The sequence below is a fragment of the Pelodiscus sinensis genome, unplaced genomic scaffold (genome assembly GCF_049634645.1).
Source record: "Pelodiscus sinensis isolate JC-2024 unplaced genomic scaffold, ASM4963464v1 ctg101, whole genome shotgun sequence".
NCBI classification, from domain to species: Eukaryota; Metazoa; Chordata; order Testudines; family Trionychidae; genus Pelodiscus; species Pelodiscus sinensis.
Genome location: NW_027465991.1, coordinates 55,710 through 83,302, shown reverse-complemented (window position 1 = coordinate 83,302; position 27,593 = coordinate 55,710). Strand labels below are relative to the sequence as shown.

The following is a 27,593-nucleotide window of genomic DNA, read 5'->3' as shown; positions in this document are numbered from 1 at the left end:
GGCTCCTGCCAGCTCCGCGTCCCCTTCACGGAACAGCCCTGGAGCCAGGACCCAGCCCTGGGGCACCACCAATGTTCCCTCGACTCTCGGCCATCCAGGGGATGTTTTCATTTACAAGCAGAATAAATTTTTTCGAGTGCACCGAGGTACGTGCGGACGCGCACCACCCGCGGTAACACAAACCGAGCTGTGGGTGCCCTGCTACCCAGCTGGGCCTCCCTGGACTCTCTTCTGAGCGGCCACCCGCCACGATTTCCTCTTGCCCCGCCCAGTGGTAGGTCCTGCGCGTGGGCTCTCAGCTAACAACCCTTAATGAACCCGAGCGACCTGCCTAGTGCTACCCCCATGGCCCGGCTCTGCTGAGAACCAGCTCCCTGCGCCCGGCCCGGGGTCACCCAGCGAGTGGCGGGTCAGGGCCCTCTGCCCCTCCCCCCGGCGCCCCGGGTGCTCTGGCCACGCTGGGGCCCCGCGTCCCGCGGGGAAGGCGACGGGGCCGCGACGCGTCTCCAGGAGCCGCAGGGCAGGCCGGGGGGTCGCACTGAAACCGTTTACGTCCTTTATTTGCACCAGCCGGGTCAGCCCCTTGGGCCCCGGGACGCAGGTTCCCTGCGGGGTTAACCGGGGCCGGTCCCGCACTGGGGAAAGCTCCAGGCCCCGCAGCGTGGGGGGGCGCCGGCCGGCAGGAGTGAGGGGCTGTGGGGCTGGCTGCGTCCTGCACGTGGGGCTGGCTGCGTCCTGCACGTGGGGCTGGCTGCGTCCTGCACGTGGGCCGTTGTTTGCCCAGCGCCCAGACGCAGGGCTGGGCTGGCACCACCCCGCCCCTTCCGCCAGCTGCCAGGGGGTGTCGGACTCACTGTTGGGGGGATTCTACCCCATGGCAATGGGGCAGGTATAGGCCCAGCCCCCACTCCACTCCTTCCCTGACCCCACCCCTTCTCCGGCTCCTCCCCTTTCCTGCCCCGGCTCCGCCCCCTTTGTGCCTGGCGGGTGATCAGCTGTTGCTGAACCGGGGGCTCTGGCGCCCGCAATGGCCAGCGCGGGCCTTGCCTTGCCCTGCAGGACAGGAGCCCTGGAAGCCGAGGCTGCCCCGAGCTGCCGGGGGGGCCCAGGCTCTGGGGTCCAGCAGAGCCGAGAAAGGGCCCGGCGAGCCGCTGTCCAGCTTGTTGGTGTCGACCCGGTTTGACCGGGGGCCCCTGGGCCTGGCGCCGGGCAGGCAGGGCTGGGTGGGGCTGGGCCGCGCCAACGCGCTGGGAGTCGCCCCTTAAAAACGCCCCCCCCGAGTCGAGTGTTGCAGGCGCTGCCGCCGGGACGGGGTCGCCCAGACACCTGCTTCCGCAGCGCGTCCCTCCGGCCAGGCGTGGGGGAGTCCGGCCCCGGGGGTCTGCCCCTCACGCGCCGCCCACTGCCCTCCGCAGACCGTGCATAGCAGGGCCGGGACCTCCAGGCAGCACCCAGGGGTCACTGGGCGCTCCCGGGGCAGGCAGCAGGCAGGAGCCGGGGGCTGCGGGTCCTGGCCAGGCCTAGACGCTGGACTCCGGGTCGGGCGCGTTCTCTGCGGCCCCGTTCAGCTTCACCTCCTCGGCCTGCTGCTGCTGCTGCTGCTGCTGCTGCTGCTTGAGCCGGTATTTGCGGATCTTGTGGGCACGGTAGTGCAAGCCGTAGGCTGCGGCCAAGGCCAGGGCAATGCCCAAAACCGCGGGCAGCAGGACCAACAGCAGGTAGTTGGGCTTGGGATCTGTTAAGGAAGAAGGGGGCAGACTGAGGAGGGCCACGCGGTGGGGGAGCCTAGTGGCTACAGCTGTGGACAGTGGCCTGGGGCGCAGGACACCTGGGTTCTATTCCCCTGAGTGCTGGCCTCGGGGAAACCACTCAGCTGCTCTGTGCCTCAGTTTCCCTTTCCCGTCTTTGTCTGGGCGGGGCCCTGATCCCAGCCGGCGTTCTGTCGTGTTGCACCCAATTAAGACGAGGAGGGGTTGGGACGGGGAGGAGCCCGAAAGCCGCCAGGCCTCAGGAAGCTGGACCCAGCCCTGCTCTCTGGGGCAGGAGGGACGCTGGGACCCACAGCTGGCACCGAGCCTGCAGACACCGGCCCCATCGCTGGAACGGCCAGACGGGATCAAGGGCCAGACGGGATCAAGGGCCAGGCCGGGAACGGCAGCCTGGTATCCCGGACGGGGCCCCTAGAGCCTGTGGGGCAAGTGGGCTCCTAAATCCCATGGGCTGTCAGTGGGATTTTACTTTGCTCCACTTTGCTCCTAACCCCAGTGGGGCCTTTGCAGAGCGCCCAGCCAAGGCCACTTACGCGCCACGTGGACGGTCACCTCCCGGCGGGCCCTGCCGAACGCGTTGGAGGCTTCACAGACGTAGGTCCCGGCGTCCTCGCTCCCGACCCGCCGCGGCGCCGTGGTGCTGACCTGCCGCCCGTCCTTCGTGCACGCCACGTCCGGTGGGGGGTTCCCCAGCGCCGCGCAGGACAAGGTTTGCTCCGTCCCCGCCGCCCACGTCCGGTTCCCGGGGCAGCCGGAGTCGTCCAGCCGGGGCCCATCTGCAAGCGAGGGGGGTGGTTATGGTGCTCGTGCCACAGTGGTGATCGATATCGATACATTATCAGTGAATGTGGCGTTCTCCCTGTAAGTCCAACGTGCACCGTGACCGGCCCACGGGGCCCTGCCCTGGGCCGGGGTTGGGCCGCACCTCCCCGAGCCGGGCCGCTCTCTACTCACAGACGACGCTGAGCCTGGACGCTGTGCTTTTCACGTTGGTGCTGTCTGGGGCCGGCCTTGCTTCGCACGTGAACTCCCGCCCGTTGTCCTGCTCGTGAGCCGTGAGCCAGACGTGCCCGAGGGGCTCGGTGCCGGAGGCCAGGACTCTCACGGGGTCTCGGAGCGTGAGCAGGGCGCGCGGAGGCTCCATCGCAGAGCGGCAGGTAAGAGTCACGTTGCTGCCCGCGAGGGTCTGGGTCTCGCTGATCTCCAGGAGGGGCTGGGGGAGACCTGCATGGACCAGGTCAGAGCTGTGTGCGGCCCGGCTGCCCCCCACGGGCTGCGTCGCTGGGGGCCAGGGCGCGCTGCACCCGCCAGACGGGGCTCCGGACACACCTGGCCGTTACTGCCCACACCCACAGGGCACTAGGCCCACGTCCCAGGGGAGTTAGGCACCGAAATTCCCCAGGGGACCTGAGCCCAAATTCCTCCACTCCTGGCCTGGTACCTAAATCCCCACGGTGCCCCCGCCCGCCCCTCCAGCTGCTGGGCCCAGGCTCTGTCCTCGGGCAGCGCCACCTCCGTGCTCAGGGTGCAAACCTGCCTCTCACCAGCGGGGCCGTGGGCAAAGTGACTCCTGCCCCGTGGGGGGGGGCGATGGCCTCTGGCGCCGACATGGGGGCGGGGCAGGAATCGCTGGCGAGGCTCGGGCTGGGCATGGGGCTCCCCTCCATTCCCCGGGGGGCTGGGGGGGGGGGAATCCGGGGCCGAGTTCCCCTGGGCCTGGCGGGAGTTTCAGCCCGAACGCTCAGAGGGAAAGTCCAGGGCAGGGACCGGCGTGAAGTGAAACCCGCCCCCGCGGGAGCCCGGCCCGGGGAGCCCTGCCCAGGCTCTGCCCCCCCCGCCGGGGACCCCCCCGGAGCCCCGGCACTCACGGTACAGCAGGACACGCCGCACTGCGGATCGGGACAGGGGCCCCACGGCCACGGTGCAGTTCAGCTCGTACTCCCCCGGGGCCGGGAACGGGAGCGGGGCCTGGGCGCTGGCCGCGTCCCCCGACGTGCTGAGGGGGGGGTCCAGCCGCTCGCCCCCCAAGGTCAGGCTGAGCCGGGCCTCGGCCGCGGGGAAGATCCCGGCCACCCCACAGCGGGCGCTCGCCTCGGCGCCCTCCTCCACGTGCGGGGGGGCCTCCAGCCAGGGCGCCGCGGGGAGAGCTGCAGCGGGCGAGAAACCCATCGCGGGCGTGAGGGCCCCGGCGGGGAGCCCAGGGCTGCGGCGCCAGCGGGGCCGAGACGCGCTCTGCTCCGGGGCCGGCTAGTGACCTGCTGCTCCCCCCCTGTCGCTCCGCCCGTCTGGTGTCTCTGCCCCCCCCCCCCCCGTCGCTCCGCCCGTCTGGTGTCTCTGCCCCCCCGTCGCTCCGCCCGTCTGGTGTCTCTGCCCCCCCGTTGCTCCGCCCGTCTGGTGTCTCTGCCCCCCCCCCGTCGCTCCGCCCGTCTGGTGTCTCTGCCCCCCCGTCGCTCCGCCCGTCTGGTGTCTCTGCCCCCCCGTCGCTCCGCCCGTCTGGTGTCTCTGCCCCCCCCCCGTCGCTCCGCCCGTCTGGTGTCTCTGCCCCCCCCGTCGCTCCGCCCGTCTGGTGTCTCTGCCCCCCCGTCGCTCCGCCCGTCTGGTGTCTCTGCCCCCCCGTCGCTCCGCCCGTCTGGTGTCTCTGCCCCCCCCCGTCGCTCCGCCCGTCTGGTGTCTCTGCCCCCCCGTCGCTCCGCCCGTCTGGTGTCTCTGCCCCCCCCGTCGCTCCGCCCGTCTGGTGTCTCTGCCCCCCCCGTCGCTCCGCCCGTCTGGTGTCTCTGCCCCCCCCCGTCGCTCCGCCCGTCTGGTGTCTCTGCCCCCCCCCGTCGCTCCGCCCGTCTGGTGTCTCTGCCCCCCCGTCGCTCCGCCCGTCTGGTGTCTCTGCCCCCCCCGTCGCTCCGCCCGTCTGGTGTCTCTGCCCACCGCCCCCGTCGCTCCGCCCGTCTGGTGTCTCTGCCCCCCCCCGTCGCTCCGCCCGTCTGGTGTCTCTGCCCCCCCCCGTCGCTCCGCCCGTCTGGTGTCTCTGCCCCCCCCGTCGCTCCGCCCGTCTGGTGTCTCTGCCCCCCCCGTCGCTCCGCCCGTCTGGTGTCTCTGCCCCCCCCCCCGTTGCTCCGCCCGTCTGGTGTCTCTGCCCCCCCCCCCGTTGCTCCGCCCGTCTGGTGTCTCTGCCCCCCCCCCGTCGCTCCGCCCGTCTGGTGTCTCTGCCCCCCCCCCGTCGCTCCGCCCGTCTGGTGTCTCTGCCCCCCCCGTCGCTCCGCCCGTCCGGTGTCTCTGCCCCCCCCCCGTCGCTCCGCCCGTCCGGTGTCTCTGCCCCCCCCGTCGCTCCGCCCGTCCGGTGTCTCTGCCCCCCCCCCGTCGCTCCGCCCGTCTGGTGTCTCTGCCCCCCCCCCGTTGCTCCGCCCGTCTGGTGTCTCTGCCCCCCCCGTCGCTCCGCCCGTCCGGTGTCTCTGCCCCCCCCCGTCGCTCCGCCCGTCTGGTGTCTCTGCCCCCCCGTCGCTCCGCCCGTCTGGTGTCTCTGCCCCCCCCCCGTCGCTCCGCCCGTCTGGTGCCTCTGCCCCCCCCCGTCTGGTGTCTCAGCCCCCCCCCCGTCGCTCCGCCCGTCTGGTGTCTCTGCCCCCCCGTCGCTCCGCCCGTCTGGTGCCTCTGCCCCCCCCCGTCTGGTGTCTCTGCCCCCCCCGTCGCTCCGCCCGTCTGGTGTCTCTGCCCCCCCCCCCGTCGCTCCGCCCATCTGGTGTCTCTGCCCCCCCCCCGTCGCTCCGCCCATCTGGTGTCTCTGCCCCCCCCGTCTGGTGTCTCTGCCCCCCCCCGTCGCTCCGCCCGTCTGGTGTCTCTGCCCCCCCCCGTCGCTCCGCCCGTCTGGTGTCTCTGCCCTCCCCGTCTGGTGTCTCTGCCCCCCCCCGTTGCTCCGCCCGTCTGGTGTCTCTGCCCCCCCCCGTCGCTCCGCCCGTCTGGTGTCTCTGCCCCCCCCCGTCGCTCCGCCCGTCTGGTGTCTCTGCCCCCCCCGTCGCTCCGCCCGTCTGGTGTCTCTGCCCCCCCCCCCGTCGCTCCGCCCGTCTGGTGTCTCTGCCCCCCCCGTCGCTCCGCCCGTCTGGTGTCTCTGCTCCCCCCCCGTCGCTCCGCCCGTCTGGTGTCTCTGCCCCCCCCCGTCGCTCCGCCCGTTTGGTGTCTCTGCCCCCCCCCGTCGCTCCGCCCGCCTGGTGTCTCTGCCCCCCCCGTCGCTCCGCCCGCCTGGTGTCTCTGCCCCCCCCCCCGTCGCTCCGCCCGCCTGGTGTCTCTGCCCCCCCCCGTCGCTCCGCCCGTCTGGTGTCTCTGCCCCTCCCCGGATCTGTCCCCAAACCACACCTCCCCTCCCCCACCCCCAGCTCTGGCCCCAAACCGCATCCCCGCAGCCCATCCATGCCCCCAGTTACTGCCTGGCCCCTCGGCACCCGGCTGCTGTCAGAGCCCCAGCCAGGAGCAGCCCGAGCCCACGGTGCCCGGATTCTCTCCAACCAGTCCTAGCCCCACGGGGAAGAGGTGTGGGGAGGGAAAGTGAAAAGTGGAAGAACCCCCCCCCCCCATGGGGAGGCAGGAACCTGTCCCCCAGGACACTGCGGGGAAATCTGTGCTGCAGACCCACAGGGACCCTCCCTCTGGGCTCAGCCTGGCCCCCACCCCGGGGGTTGGCAGTGTGAACAAGTCTCCCCTCTGGGCAGGGCCTGGGCAACGGTCCCGCTAACGATTTCCATCCGTGAGCAGCATCAATGTTGTTCCGTGCGCCAAGGCCGGTGCAGATGTGCACCACCAGGAGGAACACAGGCTGCCGGCGGTGGGCGTTCTGCCAATCAGCTGGGCAGCATTGGACCCTCCTGGGTGGCCGCCCAAGCGCCCCGTGTACTCCAAGGCCAGGGTGGGAGCTGGGTGCTGCCCCCCCAGCCAAACAGGGCCGGGGAAGTGTGCCCCCACCGCCGCCTCTCCCGGAAACACAGAAAATGCCTTTTGCGTGTCGGGTTTTCTCCCGGAGACCACGCACACCGACAGCCCGGACGAGAACCAGCCCCGGGCACCATACCGGGCAGGGGCCACCCGTGGGCTCAGGGCGGCAGCCTGCCTGGGGGCTGGACACCGCTGTGGGGGTGCAGAGCCCTGGGCAGTCAGACCAAGCCTGTGGGAGCCTGGCGCTTGGGGGGCAGGGGCAGGCCACGGCCGCGAGTCCCTGAGCCTCCAGCACCCAGGGAGGGGATGTGGGGCCAGGACAGAGCCGGTGAGGAGGGTACAGGGCCGAATCCAAGCAGGGGAGGGGTGGGGGGCCCGGGCGGGGGACCCACCGTACACCCGCAGCTCCGCCGCCGAGGAGTTGCTCTGCAGCCGGGGCCCGCGCGGCGCCAGGTCCAGGCTCGCCTGGCAGGTGACCTGCTGCCCGTGGTCCCAGCGCCCAGGGCTGATCTCGTGGGTCACGGTGACGCTGTCGGGCTCGTTCCCGGGGCGGGTCCGGAAGGTCTCCGTGTGCAGGGCCCGGCCCCCCCGGAGCAGGGTCACGCTGAGGTGTCGGACGGGAGCCACGTTCAGAACCCGGCACGACAGGTTATAGGCCCGGCCCAGCTCCATCGCGGGCAGCGGCTCCAGCACCACCCGCTCCGGCGCCCCTGGAGCCAGGGAAGCAAGGACCCGAAGGCTGGTTAGTGGGGGGCTGCCGGAAGGGGCAGGCTGCGCCCCAGGCAGCTCCCCACAAGCAGGAGCGCTAAGGGGGCTGGGACGTGGGCGGCTCCCTCCGGGAGCTGGACTGAGACCCAGCAACTCGTCCCGCCCGACGGCGGCCAGAGGACTCAGCCCCGTTCCCTGCTCCTAGACCGGCCAGGCCCCTGCCCCCTCCCCTCCCAGCCAGCCTGGTCCCACGCCGGGGCCCCATCTCAGCTGTGCAGCGAGGTGTCCGTGTCCCGAACCCTGCGCTGCCCAGAAACCCTCCGAGACCCCGAGCCGCCCGGCCCTGCAGCTGGGAGCCCGCGGCACGTACGGTAAGTGGAGAGGTTTGTAGATGTGACGGCCACGTTTTCACCAGGGCAGGTGAAGTGGCACTGAAGGGTCGGGTTCCACTGCTCGATGTTGGTGAGGTGAAAGGCCATCCAGCCGGGCCCACGTTCTTCGATGCTTTTTGTGAGCGAGGTCTCCAGGCCCCCCGGGGCAGAAGAGTCGTTACACGTGTGGCTGCAGTTAATCCAGAGGGACCCTCCGTGCTCCACCACGGGGGCTTCCGGCGACACATGCACCTCGAACGAGCCCTGCGCAGCCCCTGAAATGGCCAAGCCGCCCGTCACGCTGGAGCCTCCCGCTCCTACTAGGCCCTGGTGCCCTCCCAGGGCTGAAGAAAGACCCCCGGAGTCCTGGCTTCCAGCCCCCCTGCTGTAACCACTAGGCCCCACTGCCCTCCCAGAGCCGGAGAGAGACCCCTGGATTCCTGGCGCTCAGCCCCCCCCTGCTGTAACCACTAGGCCCCACTGCCCTCCCAGAGCCGGAGAGAGACCCCTGGATTCCTGGCGCTCAGCCCCCCCCCCCCCGCTGTAACCACTAGACCCCACTGCCCGCCCAGGGATGCTGTAAGAAGGCACCTGCATTACCAATAACTCCCTGTGGCCCATGCCCCCGCCAGTTCCCAGGCGCAGGCCGCTGTGCGGGGCACTCACCGGGCAGCGCCAGGAGAAGCAGCAGCGCCAGGCAGCCCCTGGGCGAGTGACACTGGATCCGCCGGGGACTCATGGCTGAGGAGGGGACGGAGAGAGCAGGGCTCAGGCTTCCTTCCCGGAGCCCCTGGCAGCCCAGCCCGGCACCCGCCAGGCCCTGGGGAGGCGCGGAGTGCGTGGCTGGGCCTGGGAACGCAGAGACAGGCTCAGCCCTGAGCCCATCTGGCGCGGTATCTGGTCTCCACCGAGCCCCGTCCCTGCTCTGAGACCCACTGCGGGAGGAAGTGAGGGAGCCCTGCCCCCCATGAGACATTTCCTGCTGATCTGCGCCAGTTAGAGCTCAGCCCAGCCCCCCCCTGCTCTAACCACAAGGCCAGGCCTTGCCAATGGCGCCAACGGCTTCTCCCTCCCATGACTGCGGGGGGCAGCGACTCGTCCCAGTCCTGCGGGTGCTGGTGCTTAAAGGCCTCCAGCATCTGCTCCGGGGTCCCCTGGCTCCTCCTGTGACAGCGCGTCGGGGTCCCCAGATCCTGCACCCCCGGAGCGGCCAGAGCAGTCGCCACCCACCCGCAGAGCAGAGCGGGGCTCAGGGCGTGTCCAGAACAGCCCGGCACAGACGTGATGTGGCAACAGGAGGGGGGCAGGACGCCCCGGACCTCTTAAGGCGGGTGCCTGAGGCCCTGGTCTCCAGCCCCCCCCACAGGCTGTCTCCATCATGTTTCCCGCCCCAGACTCACTCTTCCTCCCGCCACGTCCTTCCTTTGTTCCAACCTCCCCCCCAGTCAGAACCGGTCAGGGCAGGTCTGCCCCCCGGCTGGGCCGTGCGAACCACGGGAGAGGCCCAGGGGCTGGAGGGCGGCTGGATCACCCCCAGGGCCAACATGTCCTGGACCTCTCTCTCCAGGTCCTGGGCTGTTTTCCCCGTGACCCTGAATGGGGAGCAGCGCACCGGGGGGTGAGTGCCCGTCTGCACCCGGTGGACAGCCAGGTTGGTGAGACCCGGCTTGTTGGAGAACAGCTGCTGGTGGGAGCGCAGCACCTCCCGGATCTCGGCCTGCTGGGCCGGGGTGAGCTGGTCCGAGAGGGAAATTGACTCCAGCAAAGAGTCCTCTCCGGTCCCAGGGAACAGGCCCACCAGGGGATCCTCCCCCTGCTCCTCCCAGGGCTTACACACGGCCAGCACCAAGTTCTCCCTGTCCCAGTACGGCTTCATCATGTTAACATGATATACCCGCTGGCCGCGCGTCCGGCCCGTCAGCTCCACCACGTAGTTCACCTCGTTCAGCTGCTGAACCACCTTGAAGGGGCCGTCCCAGGCGGCTTGCAGCTTGTTCTTCCGCACGGGGATCAGGACCATCACCTGGTCCCCAGTAGCGTAGGCGCGGGCCCGTGCATTGCGGTCGTACCAGACCTTCTGCTTCCTCTGGGCCCTGCTCAGGTTCTCTCTGGCCAGGCCCATGAGCTCGGCAAGTCTTTCCTGGAATGTCAGAACGTATTCCACGACCGGCTCACCCTCCGGGGAGACCTTCCCCTCCCGCTCGTCTCTGAGGGTGTCTAACTACAAAGTTAACTCGAATGAACAGACGTTAGTTCGAATTAACTTTGCTAGGCGCTACACATGCAAACCGCTAGTTCGAACTTAATTCGAACTAGGTAAATAAACCTCATTCCACGAGGACTAACGCCTAGTTCGAATTAAGGGCTGTGTAGCCCCTTAATTCGAACTAGTGGGAGGCTAGCCCTCCCCAGCTTGCCCTGGTGGCCACTCTGGGCACCACCAGGGAAACTCGTCTGCCCCCCTCCTGGCCCCGGAACCCTTAAAGGGCCACGGTCTGGCTACAGTGCCCGTGCCAGGTGCAAGCCTGCCAGCACCCAGCCAGCAGACCCTGCACATGGCACGGCTCGAGCCAGTCACCCGCTGTCACCCAGCCCTCCCCCTCTTCCCAGGACCAGGCTGGCGGCTCCCAGGAGCCTGCCCAGGGCTGTAAGAGGCGGGCGCCTGCCTGGTCTAGTGCGGAGATCGTGGACCTTGTCCAGGTTTGGGGGGAGGCCTCCAACATCCACAATCTCCGCACTAGGCACAGGAAAGTGGCCGTCTAGAGCAGGAGAGCTGCCAGCCTGGCCACCCAGGAGCAGGTTTGCATGAAAATCAAGTTGGTCCAGTGAGACCCCCGACCCTGAGCCCTGAGCTTACAATGGCCGTCCTGGGTCAGACCAAAGGTCCATCTAGCCCAGTAACCTGTCTGCCGACAGCGGCCAACACCAGGTGCCCCAGAGGGCATGGACAGAAGACAATGACCAAGCCATTTGTCTCGTGCCATCCCTCTCCAGCCTTCCACAAACAGAGGCCAGGGACACCACTCCTACCCCCTGGCTAATATCACTCCATGGACCCAACCTCCATGACGTTATCTAACTTCTCTTTAAACTCTGTTCTAGTTCTAGCCTTCACAGCCTCCTGCAGCAAGGAGTTCCACAGGTTGACTATTTGCTTTGTGAAGAAGAACTTTCTTTTATTAGTTTGAAGCCTGCTACCCATTCCTTTCATTTGGTGTCCTCTAGTCCTTCTTTTATGGGAACTAATGAAGAACTTTTCTTTATGCACCCTCTCCACCCCACTCATGCTTTTATAGACCTCTATCATATCCCCCCTCAGTCTCCTCTTTTCTGAGCTGAAAAGTCCCAGTCTCTTTAGCCTCTCTTTATATGGGACAAAAAACAGGACTATGTAGCACTTTAAAGACTAACAAGATGGTTTAATAGGTGATGAGCTTCCGTGGGCCAGACCCACTTCCTCAGATCAAATAGTGGAAGAAAATTGTCACAACCATAGATACCAAAGGATACAATTAAAAAAAAATGAATATGTGAAAAGGACAAATCAAATTTCAGAACAGAAGGAGGATGCGGGGGGGGGGGGAAGGTAAATGTCTGTGAGCTAATGATATTAGAGGTGATAATTGGGGAAGCTATCTTTGTAATGGGTATGATAATTAATGTCTTTGTTTAACCCTAAGCGTTAAGTGTCGAATTTCAGCATGAATGACAGTTCAGAGGATTCTCTTTCAAGTGTGGTCTGAAAAGGCCTTTGAAGCAGGATGTGGGTGATCAAGTCGTTGAGACAGTGTCCTTTCTGGTTGAAATGGCAAGAAACTGTTTTTCTTTGTGATCCTGTCTAGTATCTGTTTTGTGGGCATTGATCCTTTGGCGAAGTGTCTGAGACGTCGGACAAGTGTGCAAAGCAGACGGACACTTTCGGCACATGATAGCATAAATTATATTTCTGGATGCGCAGGAATATGTGTTCTTGATCTTATAACTCACTTGGTTAGGTCTAATAATGGATCCTGCGCATCCAGAAATATAATCTATGCTATCATGTGCCGAAAGTGTCCGTCTGCTATGTACATTGGACAGACGTCTCAGACACTTCGCCAAAGGATCAATGCCCACAAAAGAGATACTAGACAGGATCACAAAGAAAAAACAGTTTCTTGCCATTTCAACTAGAAATTTACAAGCAGAATAAATTTTGTCAAGTGCACTGAGGTATGTGCGGACGCGCACCACCCGCAGTAACACAAACCGAGCTGTGGGCACCCTGAACTGGGGGCTCTGGCATCCGCAATGGCCAGCGACATGCCCCGGCCGGGTTGTGAGATACGGAGAGCGGACCCTGCCTTGCCCTGCAGGACAGGAGCCCTGGAAGCCGAGGCTGCCCCGAGCTGCCGGGTGGGGGCCCAGGCTCTGGGGTCCAGCAGAGCCGAGAAAGGGCCCGGCGAGCCGCTGTCCAGCTTGTCGGTGTTGACCCGGTTTGACCGGGGGCCCCTGGGCCTGGCGCCGGGCAGGCAGGGCTGGGTGGGGCTGGGCCGCGCCAACGCGCTGGGAGTCGCCCCTTAAAAACGCCCCCCCCCCCCAAGTCGAGTGTTGCAGGCGCTGCCGCCGGGACGGGGTCGCCCAGACACCTGCTTCCGCAGCGCGTCCCTCCGGCCAGGCGTGGGGGAGTCCGGCCTCGGGGGTCTGCCCCTCACGCGCCGCCCACTGCCCTCCGCAGACCGTGCATAGCAGGGCCGGGACCTCCAGGCGGCACCCAGGGGTCACTGGGCGCTCCCGGGGCAGGCAGCAGGCAGGAGTCTGGGGCTGCAGGTCCTGGCCAGGCCTAGACGCTGGACTCCGGGTCGGGCGCGTTCTCTGCGGCCGTGTTGAGCTGGTGCTTGCGGATCTTGTGGGCGCAGTAGTACAGGCAGGCCACGCCCAACACCAAGGCAATGCACAAACCCAGGGACAGGCGGACCCACAGCAGGTAGTTGGGCTTAGGATCTGTTAAGGAAGAAGGGGGCAGACAGGAGGGCTATGCGGTGGGGGAGCCTAGTGGCTAGAGCTGTGGACAGTGGCCTGGGGCGCAGGACACCTGGGTTCTATTCCCCTGAGTTCTGGCCTCCGGGACACCACCCAGCTACTCTGTGCCTCAGTTTCCCCTTCCAGTCTTTGGGCGGGGCCCTGATCCCGGCCGGCATTCTGTTGTGTTGCACCCAATTAACACGGACGGAGCCTTCAGTAATGTGGGCTCCTAAATCCCATGGGCTGTCAGTGGGATTTTACTTTGCTCCACTTTGCTCCTAACCCCGGTGGGGCCTTTGCAGAGTGCCCAGCCAAGGCCACTTACGCTCCACGTGGACGGTCACCTCCCGGCGGGCCCTGCCGAGCGTGTTCTTGGCTTCACACACGTAGGTCCCGGCGTCCTCGCTCCCGACCCGCCGCGGCGCCGTGGTGCTGACCTGCCGCCCGTCCTTCGTGCACGCCACGTCCGGTGGGGGGTTCCCCAGCGCCGCGCAGGACAAGGTTTGCTCCGTCCCCGCCGCCCACGTCCGGTTCCCGGGGCAGCCGGAGTCGTCCAGCCGGGGCCCGTCTGCAAGTGAGGGGGGTGGTTACGGTGCCCAGTGCCGCGGGGCCCCCTCTGCCCGCCCCGGGGCTGTGCCAAGGACAGGCCCTCCCCAGCCACAGCACTGGGTGCCCCGAAATCAATCAGCCTCTGCCAGGGCACCCCTGGGAGCCTGGGCCTGCGCCAGTCCCCAGCTGGCCTCAGCTTCCCCATCTGTAAAATGGGGCCAAGGAGCCTTCCTCTGGCTGGCTAGTCTGGGCCCAGGGTGCAGACACCTCTGAATGCCCCATCTGTGCTGGGCACTGGGTTGATTTCCCAACCATCCCATGGACTGTGGTACGGCCTGCGAGGGGAGGGTGGGCCTGCGGGGAAGGAGGGGGAAGAAAGAGAGATCCCCCTTGGGGAGCGGGGTCATGGGGGGGGTGGAGCGAGGGGAGGGGCGACGTGCAGGTGCCTCCCAGCAGGTGGAGGGGGACAGGCCCCAACCCTGGGGTGCTCAGGCCAGCCAGGGGGGCCCCCAAGAGTGTCTGAGTATCGGTGGCCCGGAGAGTCGGGGGAGGCAGTTTCTTGGGAAGCAAATTCACCCCCCCACAGAAGGCGGATGGGGCAGCAGTGGGGCAGCGCCCAGAAGGAGCCGACCCAAGCGACAGGGCCTGGGGCTGCCAGCGACGTCAAGGGGAGCGACTATTGGTAACAGAGTGATAGAGATGTAGCCGTGTTAGTCTGGTGTAGCTGAAGCAAAATGCAGGACAATGTAGCACTTTAAAGACTAACAAGATGGTTTATTAGATGATGAGCTTTCGTGGGCCAGACCCACTTCCTCAGATCAAATAGTGGAAGAAAATAGTCACAACCATATATACCAAAGGATACAATTAAAAAAAATGAACACATATGAAAAGGACAAATCACATTGCAGAACAGGAGGGGCATGTGGGGGATGAAGCCCACATGAAGACGGATTACAAGCAATTAGAAACACTATCCCGGAGGACACCACTGCCAACCTGATAGCAGACCTATGTAACTTTGTTCTCACCCACAATTATTTCCAGTTTGAGAACAACTTATACCTCCAGATCAGCGGCACAGCCATGGGTACACGCATGGCCCCACAGTATGCTAACATCTTTATGGCTGACCTAGAACAACGTTTCCTCAACTCCCGTCCCCTTTCAGCCCTCCTCTACCTACGGTACATCGATGACATCTTTATGATCTGGACGCATGGCCAAGAAACACTGGAGATATTCCACAGAGATTTCAACAACCTACACCCCACCATCAACCTCAGCCTGGACCATTCTACACGAGAGATCCACTTCCTGGACACCACCGTACAAATCAACAATGGAAAATTAGACACCACTCTCTACAGAAAACCCACCAACTCATACAGTTACCTACATGCATCCAGCTCCCATCCAGAACACACCACACGATCCATCGTCTATAGCCAAGCCCTTCGATACAACCGCATCTGCTCTAATCCCTCTGACAGAGACCAGAAGCTTCAGGATCTCTACCAAGCATTTATAAATCTCAACTACCCATCCAGAGAAATAAAAAAGCAAATTGAAAGAGCCAGACGAATACCTAGAAACCATCTACTTCAAGACAGACCCAAGAAAACCAACAATAGAACACCACTTGTCATCACCTACAACCCCCAACTAAAACCTGTCCAACACATTATCAATAAACTACAGCCTATATTGGAACAGGATACCATACTCAAAGAGGCTCTGGGAGACAGACCCATAGTCTCCTGGGTTACGTCTACACTGGCATGATTTTCCAGAAATGCTTTTAACGAAAAAGTTTCAGTTAAAAGCATTTTCGGAAAAGCGCGTCTAGATTGGCAGGACGCTTTTCCGTAAAAGCACTTTTTGCGGAAAAGCGTCCGTGGCCAATCTAGATGCGATTTTTCGCAAAAAAGACCTAATTGCCATTTTCGCAATCGGGGTTTTTTTGCAGAAAACAGTCCTGTGCTGTCTACACTGGCCCTCTTGCGCAAGAGGGCTTTTGCCCGAATGGGAGCAGCACAGTATTTCTGCAAGAACACTGACAATCTTACATGAGATCGTCAGTGTTCTTGTTGAAATTCAAGCGGCCAGTGTAGACAGCTGGCAAGTTTTTCTGCAAAAGCAGATGATTTTGCGGAAAAACTTGCCAGTCTAGACGCAGCCCTAGGGTCTGTCTACACTACAAAGTTAATTCGAACTAACAGCCATTAGTTTGAATTAACTTTGCTAGGCGCTACACAGGCAAACCGCTAGTTCGAACTTAATTCGAACTAGGTAAACCTCGTTCCTCGAGGACTAACGCCTAGTTCGAATTAAGGGCTGTGTAGCCACTTAATTCGAACTAGTGGGAGGCTAGCCCTTCCCAGCTTGCCCTGGTGGCTACTCTGGGCACCACCAGGGAAACTCTACTGCCCCCCTCCCGGCCCCGGAGCCCTTAAAGGGGTGCGGGCTGGCTACGGTGCCCGTGCCAGGTGCAAGCCTGCCAGCACCCAGCCAGCAGACCCTGCACCTGGCACGGCACGAACCAGCCACCCGCTGCCACCCAGCCCTCCGCCTCTTCCCGGGACCAGGCTGGCGGCTCCCAGGAGTCTGCCCGGGGCCGCAAGAGGCGGGTGCCCGCCTGGTCTAGTGCAGAGATCGTGGACCTCATCGAGGTTTGGAGGGAAGCCTCTAACGTCCACGACCTCCGCACTAGGCACAGGAAAGTGGCCGTCTAGGGCAGGAGAGCTGCCAGCCTGGCCACCCAGGAGCAGGTTTGCATGAAAATCAAGTTGGTCCAGTGAGACCCCCGACCCTGAGCCCTGAGCTTAGAATGGCCGTCCTGGGTCAGACCAAAGGTCCATCTAGCCCAGTAACCTGTCTGCCGACAGCGGCCAACACCAGGTGCCCCAGAGGGCATGGACAGAAGACAATGACCAAGCCATTTGTCTCCTGCCATCCCTCTGGAGAAAGGGGTAAGCAGTGAGGTAGTAAAGTTTGCAGATGATACCAAACTGTTTAGGATAGTCAAGACAGAAGCAGACTGTGAGGGACTCCAAGAAGATCTCACCAAACTGAGTGATTGGGCAACAAAATGGCAAATGAAATTTAATGTGGATAAGTGTAAAGTAATGCACATCGGGAAAAATAACCCCAACTACACGTACAGTATGATGGGGGCTAATTTGCCTACGACAAATCAGGAAAGAGATCTTGATAGTGGATAGTTCTCTGAAAACATCCACACAGTGTGCAGTGGCGGTCAAAAAGGCAAATAGGATGCTAGGAATTATTAGGAAAGGGATAGAAAATAAGACCCAGAATATCTTACTGCCCCTGTATAAAACTATGGTACGCCCACATCTTGAATACTGTGTACAGATGTGGTCTCCTCACCTCAAAAAAGATATTTTGGCCTTGGAAAGGGTTCAGAAAAGGGCAATTATAATGATTAGGGGTTTGGAACGGGTCCCATTTGAGGAGAGGCTAAAGAGACTGGGACTTTTCAGTTTAGAAAAGAGGAGACTGAGGGGGGATATGATAGAGGTCTATAAAATCATGAGTGGTGTGGAGAGGGCTGATAAAGAAAAGTTATTTATTTGTTCCCATAATAGAAGAACTAGAGGTCACTGAGGGTGTGTCTAGACTACATGCCTCCTTCGACGGAGGCATGTAGATTAGCCAGATCGGAAGAGGGAAATGAAGCCGCGATTAAAATAATCGCGGCTTCATTTAAATTTAAATGGCTGCCCCGATCTGCCGATCAGCTGTTTGTCGGCAGATCGGGGGAGTCTGGACGCGATGCCCCGACAAAGAAGCCTTTCTTCATCGACACAGGTAAGCCTCGTGAAACCAGGCTTACCTGTGTCGATAAAGAAAGGATTCTTTGTCGGGGCATCGCGTCCAGACTCCCCCGATCTGCCGACAAACAGCTGATCGGCAGATCGGGGCAGCCATTTAAATTTAAATGAAGCCGCGATTATTTTAATCGCGGCTTCATTTCCCTCTTCCGATCTGGCTAATCTACATGCCTCCGTCGAAGGAGGCATGTAGTCTAGACACACCCCAAGTGAAATTAATGGGTAGCAGGTTTAAAACTAATAAAAGAAAGTTCTTCACACAGCGTGTAGTCAACCTGTGGAACTCCTTGCCAGAGGAGGCTGTGAAGGCTAGGACTATAATAGAGTTTAAAGAGAAGCTGGATAAATTCATGGAGGTTAGGTCCATAAAAGGCTATTAGCCAGGGGATAAAATGGTGTCCTTGGCCTCTGTTTGTCAGAGGCTGGAGAGGGATGGCAGGAGACAAATCGCTTGATCATTGTCTTCGGTCCACCCTCTCTGGGGGTATGTCTACACTACCCTCCTAGTTCGAACTAGGAGGGTAATGTATGCATACCGCACTTGCTAATGAAGCCCGGGATTTGAATTTCCCGGGCTTCATTAGCATAAGCGGGGAGCCGCCATTTTTAAATCCCCGCTGCTTCGAACCCCGTGTAGCGCGGCTACACGGGGCTCGAACTAGGTAGTTCGGACTAGGGTGCCTATTCCGAACTACCGGTACACCTCGTTTCACGAGGAGTACCGGTAGTTCGGAATAGGACCCTAGTCCGAACTACCTAGTTCGAGCCCCGTGTAGCCGCGCTACACGGGGTTCGAAGCAGCGGGGATTTAAAAATGGCGGCTCCCCGCTTATGCTAATGAAGCCCGGGAAATTCAAATCCCGGGCTTCATTAGCAAGTGCGGTATGCATACATTACCCCGCTAGTTCGAACTAGCGGGGTAGTGTAGACATACCCTGGGGCACCTGGTGTTGGCCACTGTCGGTAGACAGGCTACTGGGCTAGATGGACCTTTGGTCTGACCCAGTATGGCCGTTCTTATGTTCTTATGTTATGTTCTTATCTCCAGCCTTACAAAACAGAGGCCAGGGACACCATTTCTACCCCCTGGCTAATACCACTCCATGGACCCGACCTCCATGACTTTATCTCATTTCTCTTTAAACTTTGTTCTAGTTCTAGCCTTCACAGCCTCCTGCAGCAAGGAGTTCCACAGGTTGACTATTTGTTTTGTGAAGAAGAACTTTCTGTTGTTAGTTTAAAGCCTGCTACCCATTCCTTTCCTTTGGTGTCCTCTAGTCCTTCTATTATGGGAACTAATGAAGAACTTTTCTTTATGCACCCTCTCCATCCCACTCATGATTTTATAGACCTCTATCATATCCCCCCTCTGTCTCCTCTTCTCTAAGCTGAAAAATCCCAGTCTCTTTAGCCTCTCTTTATATGGGACCCGTTCCAAACCCCTAATCATTTTAGTTGCCCTTTACTGAACCTTTTCCAAGGCCAAAATATCTTTTCTGGGGTGAGGAGATCACATCTGTACACAGTACTGAAGATATAGCTACCATAGTTTGATACTTCCCCTCCTCCTTCTTCCCCCTTCCAGCTCCCTCCTCCCAGGTTTCCTCCTCCCCTCTCCCACCCTCTCTCTTCCCCTCGCCCACTTTCTTTTCCCAGTCTCCCCGAGTTTTGTTCAATAAAGGGAGTTTCTATTTTTGAACACGTGTCGTTTAGTTTGTACATCAGGAAGGGGGGGCTAGGGAGGGGAAGTGGAAGGAGTTGAGGGAGGAATGGGGTACGAGCCCCCGATGGGGAGGACTGGGGTGGCTCTGCGGGCTCCTCAGGGTGGAATCTCTCCTGCAGCCCCCCAATTGACCCCCCCGGATGGCAGCCTGCGGCAAGTGCAGCCGGGCTGATGGCCGAGTGCTGTGATGTGCCGAGTGTGGGCATTCAGGGCACTCCAAGCCAGGACTGCTTTGCAAGCGGGGCACCCCTGAGAACTGTCTGTCCAGGGTGGGGGTCGGGTCCCTTTAAGCACAGCCCTCGGCTAGCCTGAGACAGCAGCTCCACGCTCTAAGTCCTAATCTGATGCCCTGCCGGCACTGCTTCCAGCCATCCTTAACCTCGGTTCAGGGTCCACTCAATGTGGACATGCTAGTTCGAATTAGCAAAATGCTAATTTGAACTAGTTTTTAGGTCTAGGTGCACTAGTTTGAATTAGCTTAGTTCAAATTAACTAATTTGAATTAAGTTAGTTCAAATTAGTGCTGTAGTGCAGACATAGCCCTATAGACAACCACCTAACCTCAAGATGATTCTTACCAACCACCACAGGACATACCACACTAATACCAACCCTGGAACCTTCCCTTGCAACAAACCCCGTTGCCAGCTTTGTCCACATATTCATTCTGCTGATACCATTATTGGACCTAACCAAGTGAGTTATAAGATCAAGAACACACATTCCTGCGCATCCAGAAATATAATCTATGCTATCATGTGCCGAAAGTGTCCGTCTGCTATGTACATTGGACAAACGTCTCAGACACTTCACCGAGGGTCTGTCTACACTACAAAGTTAATTCGAACTAACAGCCGTTAGTTCAAATTAACTTTGCTAGGCGCTACACAGGCAAACCGCTAGTTCAAACTTAATTCGAACTAGGTAAACCTCATTGTACAAGGACTAAGCCTAGTTCGAATTAAGTAGTTCGAATTAAGGGCTGTGTAGCCCCTTAATTCGAACTAGTGGGAGGCTAGCCCTCCCCAGCTTTCCCTGGTGGCTACTCTGGGCACCACCAAGGAAACTCTACTGCCCCCCTCCCAGCCCCGGACCCCTTAAAGGGCCACGGGCTGGCTACGGTGCCCGTGCCAGGTGCAAGCCTGCCAGCACCCAGCCAGCAGACCCTGCACCTGGCACGGCTCGAGCCACCCACCCGCTGCCACCCAGCCCTCCCCCTCTTCCCGGGACCAGGCTGGCGGCTCCCGGGAGCCTGCCCGGGTCCGCAAGAGGAGGGTGCCCGCCTGGTCTAGAGTGGACATCGTGGACCTTGTCCACGACCTCCGCACTAGGCACAGGAAAGTGGCTGTCTAGGGCAGGATAGCTGCCAGTCTGGCCACCCAGGAGCAGGTTTGCATGAAAATCAAGGGGGTCCACTGAGACCCCCGACCCTGAGCTCTGAGCTTAGAACCGTACTGGGTCAGACCAAAGGTCCATCTAGCCCAGTAGCCTGTCTGCCGACAGCGGCCAACACTAGGTACCCTGGAGGGGATGAACCAGAGACAATGACCAAGCCATTTGTCTCGTGCCATCCATCTCCAGCCTTCCACAAACAGAGGCCAGGGACACCACTCCTACCCCTTGGCTAATAGCACTCCATGGACCCGACCTCCAAGACTTTATCTAACTTCTCTTTAAACTCTGTTCTAGTTGTAGCCTTCACAGCCTCCTGCAGCAAGGAGTTCCACAGGTTGACTATTTGCTTTGTGAAGAAGAACTTTCTGTTGTTAGTTTGAAGCCTGCTACCCATTCCTTTCCTTTGGTGTCCTCTAGTCCTTCTATTATGGGAACTAATGAAGAACTTTTCTTTATGCACCCTCTCCACCCCACTCATGCTTTTATAGACCTCTATCCTGTCCCCCCTCCGTCTCCTCTTCTCTAAGCTAAAAAGTCCCAGTCTCTTTAGCCTCTCTTCATATGGGACCTGTTCCAAACCCCTAAGCATTTTAGTTGCCCTCCCCTCTCCCACCCTCTCTCTTCCCCTCTCCCACCTACTTTTCCCAGTCTCCCCCAGTTTTGTTCAATAAAGAGAGTTTCTATTTTTGAACACGTGTCCTTTATTTTGTACATCAGGAAGGGGGACTAGGGAGGGATAAGTGGAAGGAGGAATGGGGTACGAGCCCCCGATGGGGAGGACTGGGCTGGCTCTGCGGGCTCCTCGGGGTGGAAGCTCTTCTGAAGCCCCTTGATTGACCCCCTCTCCGGATGGCAGCCTGTGGCAAGTGCAGCCAGGCTGATGGCCGAGTGGTGTGATGTGCCGAGTGTGGGCACTCCGGGCACTCCAAGCCAGGACTGCTTTGCAAGCGGGGCACCCCTGAGAACTGTCTGTCCGGGGTGGGGGTCGGAACCCTTTAAGCACAGCCCTCGGCTAGCCTGAGACAGCAGCTCCACGCTCTAAGTCCTAATCTGATGCCCTGCCGGCACTGCTTCCGGCCATCCTTAACCTCGGTTCAGGGTCCACTCAGTGTGGACATGCTAGTTCGAATTAGCAAAACGCTAGTTCAAACTAGTTTTTAAGTCTGGATGCGCTAATTCGAATTAGCTTAGTTCGAATTAACTAATTCGAATTAAGTTAGTTCAAATTAGTGCTGTAGTGTAGACCCCAAAGGATCAGTGCCCACAAAACAGATATCAGACAGACAGGATCACAAAGAAAAAACAGTTTCTTGCCATTTCAACCAGAAAGGACACTGTCTCAACGACTTGATTACCTGCATCCTGCTTCAAAGGCCTTTTAAAACTGCATGGCTACGTCTACACTGGCACCCTTTTCCGGAAATGCTTAAAACAGAACAGTTTTCCGTTATAAGTATTTCCGGAAAAAGCGCGTCTACATTGGCAGGATGCTTTTCCAGAAAAGCACTTTTTCCGGAAAAGCATCTATAGCCAATGTAGACGCACTTTTCCGGAAAAAAGCCCCAATCGTCATTTTCGCGATCGGGGCTTTTTTGCAGAAAAGACTACTGTGCTGTCTACACTGGCCCCTTTCCGGAACAGTTTTTCCAGAAAAGGACTTTTGCCCGAACGGGAGCAGCATAGTTTTTCCGGAAAAACACTGACAATTTTACAGTAGATCGTCATTGCTTTTCTTGAAAAGCAAGTGGCCAGTGTAGACAGCTGGCAAGTTATTCCGGAAAAACGGCTGCTTTTCCAGAATAAGTGGCCCAGTGTAGACACAGCCCATTTGAAAGGGAATCCTCTGAACTGTCATTCATGCTAAAATTCGACATTCTACGTGGGGGTCTCAACAAAGACTCTAGTTATCTTACCCATTCCAAAGATAGCTTCCCCAATGTACCACCTCTAATATCATTAGCTCACAGACATTTACCTTCCCCCCCCCCACATCCTCCTTCTGTTCTGCAATGTGATTTGTCCTTTTTATAGGTGTTCTTTTGTTTAATTGTATCCTTTGGTATATATGGTTGTGACTATTTTCTTCCACTATTTAATCTGAGGAAGTGGGTCTAGCCCACGAAAGCTCATCATCTAATAAACCATATTGTTAGTCTTTAAAGGGCTACATAGTCCTGTATTTTGCTATTGGTAACAAGACGGAGTGTGCGTGCGAGCGTGTGCACGTGTGCGAGTGCACGACTGTGCTCTTAGGTGCATGTGCCACAGTGGTGATCGATATCGATTCATGTGGCGTTCTCCTCCCATCAGCCCTGTAAGTCCAACGTGCACCGTGACCGGCCCACGGGGCCCTGCTCTGGCCCAGGGTCGGGCCGCACCTCCCCGAGCCGGGCCGCTCTCTACTCACAGACAACGCTGAGCCTGGCCACTGTGCTTTTCACGTTGGTGCTGTCTGGGGCTGGCCTTGCTTCGCACGTGAACTCCCGCCCGTTGTCCTGCTTGCGAGCCGTGAGCCAGACGTGCCCGAGGGGCTCGGTGCCGGAGGCCAGGACTCTCACGGGGTCTCGGAGCGTGAGCAGGGCGCGCGGAGGCTCCATCGCAGAGCGGCAGGTAAGAGTCACGTTGCTGCCCGCGAGGGTCTGGGTCTTGTTGATCTCCAGGAGGGGCTGGGGGAGACCTGCATGGACCAGGTCAGAGCTGTGTGCGGCCCGGCTGCCCCCCACGGGCTGCGTTGCTGGGGGCCAGGGCGCGCTGCACCCGCCAGACGGGGCTCCGGACACACCTGGCCGTTACTGCCCACACCCACAGGGCACTAGGCCCACGTCCCAGAGGAGTTAGGCACCGAAATTCCCCAGGGGACCTGAGCCCAAATTCCTCCACTCCTGGCCTGGTACCTAAATCCCCACGGTGCCCCCGCCCGCCCCTCCAGCTCCTGGGCCCAGGCTCTGTCCTCGGGGAGCGCCACCTCCGTGCTCAGGGTGCAAACCTGCCTCTCACCAGCGGGGCCGTGGGCAAAGTGACTCCTGCCCCGTGGGGGGGGTGATGGCCTCTGGCGCCGACATGGGGGCGGGGCAGGAATCGCTGGCGAGGCTCGGGCTGGGCATGGGGCTCCCCTCCATTCCCCGGAGGGCTGGGGGGGGAATCCGGGGCCGAGTTCCCCTGGGCCTGGCGGGAGTTTCAGCCCGAACGCTCAGAGGGAAAGTCCAGGGCAGGGACTGGCGTGAAGTGAAACCCGCCCCCGCGGGAGCCCGGCCCGGGGAGCCCTGCCCAGGCTCTGCCCCCCCCCACCGAGGACCCCCCCGGAGCCCCGGCACTCACGGTACAGCAGGACGCGCCGCGCTGCGGATCGGGACAGGGGCCCCACGGCCACGGTGCAGTTCAGCTCGTACCCCCCCGGGGCCGGGAACGGGAGCGGGGCCTGGGCGCTGGCCGCGTCCCCCGACGTGCTGAGGGGAAGCTCCAGCCGCTCGCTCCTCAAGGTCAGGCTGAGCCGGGCCTCGGCCGCGGGGAAGATCCCGGCCACCCCACAGCGGGCGCTCGCCTCGGCGCCCTCCTCCACGTGCGGGGGGGCCTCCAGCCAGGGCGCCGCGGGGAGAGCTGCAGCGGGCGAGAAACCCATCGCGGGCGTGAGGGCCCCGGCGGGGAGCCCAGGGCTGCGGCGCCAGCGGGGCCGAGACGCGCTCTGCTCCGGGGCCGGCTACTGACCTGCCCCCCCCGTCGCTCCGCCCGTCCGGTGTCTCTGCCCCCCCCCCCCGTCGCTCCGCCCGTCTGGTGTCTCTGCCCCCCCCCCCCGTCGCTCCGCCCGTCCGGTGTCTCTGCCCCCCCCCCCGTCGCTCCGCCCGTCTGGTGTCTCTGCCCCCCCCCCCGTCGCTCCGCCCGTCTGGTGTCTCTGCCCCCCCCCGTCGCTCCGCCCGTCTGGTGTCTCTGCCCCCCCAGTCGCTCCGCCCGTCTGGTGTCTCTGCCCCCCCGTCGCTCCGCCCGTCTGGTGTCTCTGCCCCCCCCGTCGCTCCGCCCGTCTGGTGTCTCTGCCCCCCCCCCCGTCGCTCCGCCCGTCTGGTGTCTCTCCCCCCCCCGTCGCTCCGCCCGTCTGGTGTCTCTCCCCCCCCCGTCGCTCCGCCCGTCTGGTGTCTCTCCCCCCCCCCGTCGCTCCGCCCGTCTGGTGTCTCTGCCCCCCCCCGTCGCTCCGCCCGTCTGGTGTCTCTGCCCCCCCCCCGTCGCTCCGCCCGTCTGGTGTCTCTCCCCCCCCCGTCGCTCCGCCCGTCTGGTGTCTTTGCCCCCCCCCAGTCGCTCCGCCCGTCTGGTGTCTCTGCGCCCCCCGTCGCTCCGCCCGTCTGGTGTCTCTGCCCCCCCCGTCGCTCCGCCCGTCTGGTGTCTCTCCCCCCCCCGTCGCTCCGCCCGTCTGGTGTCTCTGCGCCCCCCGTCGCTCCGCCCGTCTGGTGTCTCTGCCCCCCCCGTCGCTCCGCCCGCCTGGTGTCTCTGCCCCCCCCGTCGCTCCGCCCGTCTGGTGTCTCTGGCCCCCCCCGTCGCTCCGCCCGTCTGGTGTCTCTGCCCCCCCCCGTCGCTCCGCCCGTCTGGTGTCTCTGCCCCTCCCCGGATCTGTCCCCAAACCACACCTCCCCTCCCCCACCCCCAGCTCTGGCCCCAAACCGCACCCCCGCAGCCCATCCATGCCCTCAGTTACTGCCCAGCCCCTCGGCACCCGGCTGCTGTCAGAACCCCAGCCAGGAGCAGCAGGGGCCACCCGCAGGCTCAGGGCGGCAGGGACACGGCCTACCTGGGGGGCTGGACACCGCTGTGGGGGTGCAGGGCTCTGGGCAGTCAGACCAAGCCTGTGGGAGCCTGGTGCTTGGGGGGAGGGGCAGGCCACGGCCGGGGGTTGCGGGGCCCGGGCGGGGGACCCACCGTACACCCGCAGCTCCGCCGCCGAGGAGTTGCTCTGCAGCCGGGGCCCGCGCGGCGCCAGGTCCAGGCTCGCCTGGCAGGTGACCTGCTGCCCGTGGTCCCAGCGCCCAGGGCTGATCTCGTGGGTCACGGTGACGCTGTCGGGCTCGTTCCCGGGGCGGGTCCGGAAGGTCTCCGTGTGCAGGGCCCGGCCCCCCCGGAGCAGGGTCACGCTGAGGTGTCGGACGGGAGCCACGTTCAGAACCCGGCACGACAGGTTATAGGCCCGGCCCAGCTCCATCGCGGGCAGCGGCTCCAGCACCACCCGCTCCGGCGCCCCTGGAGCCAGGGAAGCAAGGACCCGAAGGCTGGTTAGTGGGGGGCTGCCGGAAGGGACAGGCTGCGCCCCAGGCAGCTCCCCACAAGCAGGAGCGCTAAGGGGGCTGGGACGTGGGCGGCTCCCTCCGGGAGCTGGACTGAGACCCAGCAAGTCCCGCCCGACGGCGGCCAGACGACTCAGCCCCGTTCCCTGCTCCTAGACCGGCCAGGCCCCCGCCACCTCCCCTCCCAGCCAGCCTGGGCCCACGCCGGGGCCCCATCTCAGCTGTGCAGCGAGGTGTCCGTGTCCCGAACCCTGCGCTGCCCAGAAACCCTCCGGGGCCCCGAGCCGCCCGGCCCTGCAGCTGGGAGCCCGCGGCACGTACGGTAAACGGAGAGGTTTGTAGATGCGATGGTCACGTTTTCACCAGGGCAGGCGACGTAGCACTGAAGGGTCGGGTTCCACTGCTCGATGTTGGTGAGGTGAAAGGCCGTCCAGCCGGGCCCACGTTCTTCGATGCTTTTTGTGAGCGAGGTCTCCAGGCCCCCCGGGGCAGAAGAGTCGTTACACGTGCGGCTGCAGTTAATCCAGAGGGACCCTCCGTGCTCCACCACGGGGGCTTCCGGCGACACGTGCACCTGGGACGAGCCCTGCGCAGCCCCTGAAACGGCCAAGCCACCCGTCACGCTGGGGCCTCCCGCTCCTACTAGGCCCTGCTGCCCTTCCGGGCCAGAGAGAGACCCCCGGAGTCCTGGCTCCCAGCCCCCCTGCTGTAACCACTAGGCCCCACTGCCCTCCCAGGGATGCTGTAAGAAGGCACCTGCATTACCAATAACTCCCTGTGGCCCATGCCCCCGCCAGTTCCCGGGCGCAGGCCGCTGTGCAGGGCACTCACCGGGCAGCGCCAGGAGAAGCAGCAGCGCCAGGCAGCCCCTGGGCGAGTGACACTGGATCCGCCGGGGACTCATGGCTGAGGAGGGGACGGAGAGAGCAGGGCTCAGGCTTCCTTCCCGGAGCCCCTGGCAGCCCAGCCCGGCACCCGCCAGGCCCTGCGGAGGCGCCGAGTGCGTGGCTGGGCCTGGGAACGCAGAGACAGGCTCAGCCCTGAGCCCATCTGGCGCAGTATCTGGTCTCCACCGAGCCCCGTCCCTGCTCTGAGACCCACTGCGGGAGGAAGTGAGGGAGCCCTGCCCCCCACGAGACATTTCCTGCTGCTCCGCGCCAGTCCGAGCTCAGCCCAGCCCCCCCCGCTCTAACCACAAGGCCAGGCCCAGGCAATTGGTGGCCCCGGGCGGCCGCCTGGCTCACCCACAGGGTGTGAGATGGTTGAAAAGAAAATAGTGTCGACAAATTTGTCGAGAAACTAGACAAGGTCGGTTGGTCCGGCCCAAGTGCAGCTGAAGCCTCCCCTAATTCTGGCCTGTCGGCTGCCCCTTGCCAATGGCGCGACGGCTTCTCCCTCCCATGACAGCAGGGGTCAGCGACTCGTCCCAGTCCTGCGGGTGCTGGTGCTTAAAGGCCTCCAGCATCTGCTCCGGGGTCCCCGGGAACCTCCCCACCAGCCCGCTGGGCCGGGCGCCCTACGCTGGGGTCCAGGGGAGCTGGGCCCCGTGCGTCTCCCACAAGCCCCGGGGCGGGGCCGACATGAAGTGGGGTCCCTGGTCCCTGAGGACTCCTGGGGAACCCCCCCGCTGAACAGGGCCAGCAGCGCGTCTGCCCCGTGTCTGCTCGCTAGAGGGCAGGGCCCCGGCCCCGGGGCAGTGGGCGGCCGTATCCACGGCTCCCGGGTCGCCCGGCCGACCGGCCCCACTGTCTCTATTGCTGCCTGCCCAGAACCGCTCCTCGACGAGGGGCCGGCGCCTCAGGCAGCTTCCCCCCCGCCCCCCGTCTCGGGCCTCCCGCCCCTCTGGCAGGGGTCACAGGCCCGGCAGTCCCGCTGCACGGCGCAAATGCCCCCGGCCAGGAGACGCGCCGGAGCAGCCTCAGCCGGGGGCGCCGGATCCCCTGGTGCCCCGCCAATGGGACGTCGTGGGCCAGGTACAGCAGCCTGGGGCGATACCTTTGGGGAACCGCCAGCTGCCCCTGGAGCCCCCATCCCCCCACCTG

General features: G+C 62.6%; 2 protein-coding genes across 3 annotated transcripts in view; both read right to left on the bottom strand.

Moving 5' to 3' along the window:
• ICAM5 (intercellular adhesion molecule 5) overlaps positions 1 to 8,750 on the bottom strand; it is a 45,988-nt gene extending 37,238 nt beyond the window's left edge. Inside the window, 7 exon segments of the mRNA XM_075917769.1 lie at positions 1,524 to 1,735; positions 2,303 to 2,545; positions 2,724 to 2,993; positions 3,638 to 3,916; positions 7,073 to 7,390; positions 7,759 to 8,034; positions 8,426 to 8,750. Coding sequence (XP_075773884.1) covers positions 1,524 to 1,735; positions 2,303 to 2,545; positions 2,724 to 2,993; positions 3,638 to 3,916; positions 7,073 to 7,390; positions 7,759 to 8,034; positions 8,426 to 8,735 — 1,908 coding nt within the window. The 5' untranslated portion in view covers positions 8,736 to 8,750.
• LOC102449607 (intercellular adhesion molecule 1-like) lies at positions 94 to 26,707 on the bottom strand. Of its 2 annotated transcripts, XR_012900085.1 has the most exons (8): positions 26,383 to 26,707; positions 25,873 to 26,148; positions 25,190 to 25,507; positions 23,606 to 23,884; positions 22,695 to 22,964; positions 13,089 to 13,331; positions 12,098 to 12,742; positions 94 to 1,042 (listed from the first exon to the last, which is right to left on the bottom strand). XR_012900085.1 is itself a non-coding variant. In XM_075917783.1 (7 exons), exons 1-7 carry the CDS (start codon positions 26,690 to 26,692, stop codon positions 12,582 to 12,584), a joined length of 1,857 nt encoding a protein of 618 aa, XP_075773898.1. In that variant the 5' UTR covers positions 26,693 to 26,707; the 3' UTR covers positions 11,158 to 12,581. The 2 variants fall into 2 exon arrangements, 1 of the variants encoding a protein (XP_075773898.1); XM_075917783.1 differs by lacking the exon at positions 94 to 1,042 and having other exon boundaries at positions 11,158 to 12,742.
• Between the last annotated feature and the right edge of the window lie 886 nt (positions 26,708 to 27,593).